This window comes from Hipposideros armiger, unplaced genomic scaffold (genome assembly GCF_001890085.2).
Source record: "Hipposideros armiger isolate ML-2016 unplaced genomic scaffold, ASM189008v1 scaffold_2918, whole genome shotgun sequence".
Classification (NCBI taxonomy): domain Eukaryota; kingdom Metazoa; phylum Chordata; class Mammalia; order Chiroptera; family Hipposideridae; genus Hipposideros; species Hipposideros armiger.
This window is the reverse complement of record NW_017734211.1, coordinates 13,253-16,245: the sequence shown is the minus strand read 5'-3', so window position 1 is coordinate 16,245 and position 2,993 is coordinate 13,253. Positions and strand designations below refer to the sequence as shown.

General features: G+C 42.8%; 1 protein-coding gene across 1 annotated transcript in view; it reads right to left on the bottom strand.

Annotated features, from left to right (window-relative positions):
• Positions 1-45: 45 nt before the first annotated feature.
• Positions 46-2,993, bottom strand: part of LOC109378735 (leukocyte immunoglobulin-like receptor subfamily A member 5) — a 15,420-nt gene continuing 12,472 nt past the window's right edge. The window contains exons 6-7 of the mRNA XM_019635027.1: positions 1,055-1,099; positions 46-916 (exon numbers count right to left, since the gene is read on the bottom strand). Of these exons, the coding sequence (XP_019490572.1) occupies positions 780-916; positions 1,055-1,099 (182 nt within the window). The 3' untranslated portion in view covers positions 46-779. The remainder of the gene's footprint in view (positions 917-1,054; positions 1,100-2,993) is intronic.

Genomic DNA, 2,993 nt, shown 5'->3' with positions numbered 1-2,993 from the left:
GAGTCCTGCCTGCCATAAAACTTATCGAGGACCTGGTGCAACTTCTAAGGTATAGGGATCTATAGGGAGTCATGTCCTTTTTAGTTGCATTTCTTTTATTGATGTAAAATCCACATAACATAATGTCAACCCTTTTAATGTATACAATGAACTGGAATTTTGTAAATTCACGATGTTGCACCACCACTTCTATTAGTTCCAAGAGGTTTTCATGACCCCAGAGGAAACCGCAAGGTAGTAAATCTCCATTTTGTCCTCCCATTGAGCCCCTGAGTCTTCTTCCTGTTTCAGTGATTTCTTTTTGGATAATTTCTATAAATGGAATCACACAAAATGTGATAGTTTCTGTCTGGCTTCTGTCACGTAGCTGCATGTTTTCGATGTTCATCCACATTGTAGCAGGTATCAGTGCTTTGTTCTTCATGGCTGGATAAAAGTGTTATGGAGACACCAGCTTCTGTTTATATGAAAGCTGTCCAGGATGAGGGTGTGTATAGATGTGGTTCCAAACCTGCCATGTGGGATGGACCCTCACATCACAGGTTGAGAACTGAAGGGCAGTCAGTCAAGGAGAGTCAGCGATGGCAGGAAGAGACAGCACCACGTTTAATGGAGGAAGAGTCCTCTACAGTGACATGCACATGTTTCCTGTCCCAACCACGTCTCCTCCCCGGGTCAATTCCCTGACGTATGGTCCAAATGTTCTTACACACCTCTTGGATCATCAGATGAGCCCCAAGGCTGCACCACTCTGAATGGTGTGTTGTTCCCTACTGTGGTCACCTCCTGGATGCATTGTGGGTCTTTAACGGGCCACGTGGAGCCTGAAACAGCAGCACCCCGAGGATCACCAGGATCACGCCAGCCACACCCATCCGGATGAGATTCCCCACTGTGTAGTCCTGGGGATGGGAGGCTGGGAATTGTGGACAGAGAAGTCAGATCAGATCAAAACCACCCAGGATCCTGGATGTCCACCCAGGACACCCGCCTCCCCTTGACAAAACATGACCCTCAGAGCCCAGCCACACAGCTGAGGATTTCTCCTACTCACCACTCTTGGGGTCTGACTTGTTTTGTGATGGGCTGATGGTGTCAGCTGCTCCCGAGAATCATAAAAAGAAGGTGTGAGTGAGAGAACCTGGGCCCAGCTTGTCCCTCTGTGCTCAGTTCTAATATCCCACTTCTCACAGCATAAGTTCTGTGTTGCCCTTAGAGAACCCTCTCACTGCTGTAGCCACGTTCCCTCTAGGCTCCTCATTGTATTCTCCCAGCTCCTCTATCATGCGAGTTCAGATCTCATTTCTGAGTTCCAGTGGGACATATTTTGGTGGTTCCCCAAGACCAGAACAATTTTCTCTCCAATGCAGTTGAGCAACTCTCTGTTCTCTGTTTACTCTGAGATTTAGGACCACAATGCTTAATCTCTTGGAAATGAGAATATCCACTTATTTAACAGCTGAGGACTCAGGGTCCTGGGAGAAGGGGCTGGAGTCAGGGGCTCCTGATGTCAGGAGCACACAGAGTAAAAACTAGGGGCTGGGTTGCCTTTCCATTCGAGCTCAGCCAGTTCACTTGATGTTTCATCATCTATCTAAACTCTCACTAATAATTCTTCATGTAGTTAGGAATACCTAAGAAAAGGTGTATTTATATGTATTTTACATATATACACATATATACATACATAGACACACATTTATACATATAAACACACACAAATATAGGCATATTTTTCCAAATGCTGGTGTTNCTTCTCAGAAAAAAATAAGCTCAAGGAAATCATTACCACCAAGCCAGCATTGCAGAAAATGTTAAAAGGGCTTCTTTAAGAAGAAGAAAGAGGAAAACAAATTAACTAACAAAGATCAAAAATACAAATAACGAATGGCGATAGCTATGTACCTATCAGTAATCACTTTCAATGCAAATAGATTAAATACTCTAATCCAAAGACATAGGGTGGCTGAGTGGATAAGATAACAAGGCCCATGGATATGCAGTATACAAGAGACTCATCTCAGATCAAAAGACACACACAGGTTGAAATTAAAGGGATGAAATAAGACATTTCATGCAAATGGAAATGAGAAAAAACCTGAAGTAACAATACTTATATCAGACAAAATAGACTTTAAAACGAAGACTATAATAAAAGACAAAAAAGGGCATGAACTAATAATAAAGGGATCAATACAACAAGAGGATATAACCCTAGTAAACATCTAGGCACCCAACAATCAGGAGCACCTAAATATATAAAACAGAGATTGACCAACATAAAGACAGAGATGAACAGTAACACTATCATAGTAGGGGACTTCAACACCCCATTGTCACCAATGGACAAATCCTCCAGACAGAAAATCAACACGGAAACAGTGGCCTTAAATGACACTTTAGACCAGTTGGATTTAACCAATATTTTTAAAGCATTTCACCCCAAAGCTGCAGAATATACATTCTTCTTGAGCACACGTGGGCTATTTTTGCCGAGAGCCGGCTCGACAGCCGGGCCACCTGGATGATCAGGCCAGGAACCCACCGAATGGTCCCTGAGCAGAATTGATCAGCGTGAGGAAATGAGGAAAGAAAGAATGGTATAGACACCAAAGTTGGGATTGGGAGGTTCACTGACTGCTGGTGGCAACAAATGACAAACTTTATTAAAAGGCATATTGCTTATATAGGAAGCAAGTTCCTCTTTTGCCAGGAATAAATCTTATCTAGGCATAGGGGTTTTGGTAGGGGGTTTTTGGGGAATGAGGAACCAATGTTCCTGACTTAGGGGTTTGGAGGTCAGATAATCTCTTGGCAACAAGTTATATGATCACATAGCATAGACTAATAACATATTTTAGGTAAAGTGAAACTGAGGCAAATAGCAACTATCAGCAAGTCCATGATGGAAAAGTCCCAAAAGTTCATAAGTCCATATAGATAGTGACATCTGAGGGTCTGGTGGTTGTGGTTTAGGAGCTTCTGCTTTTCCA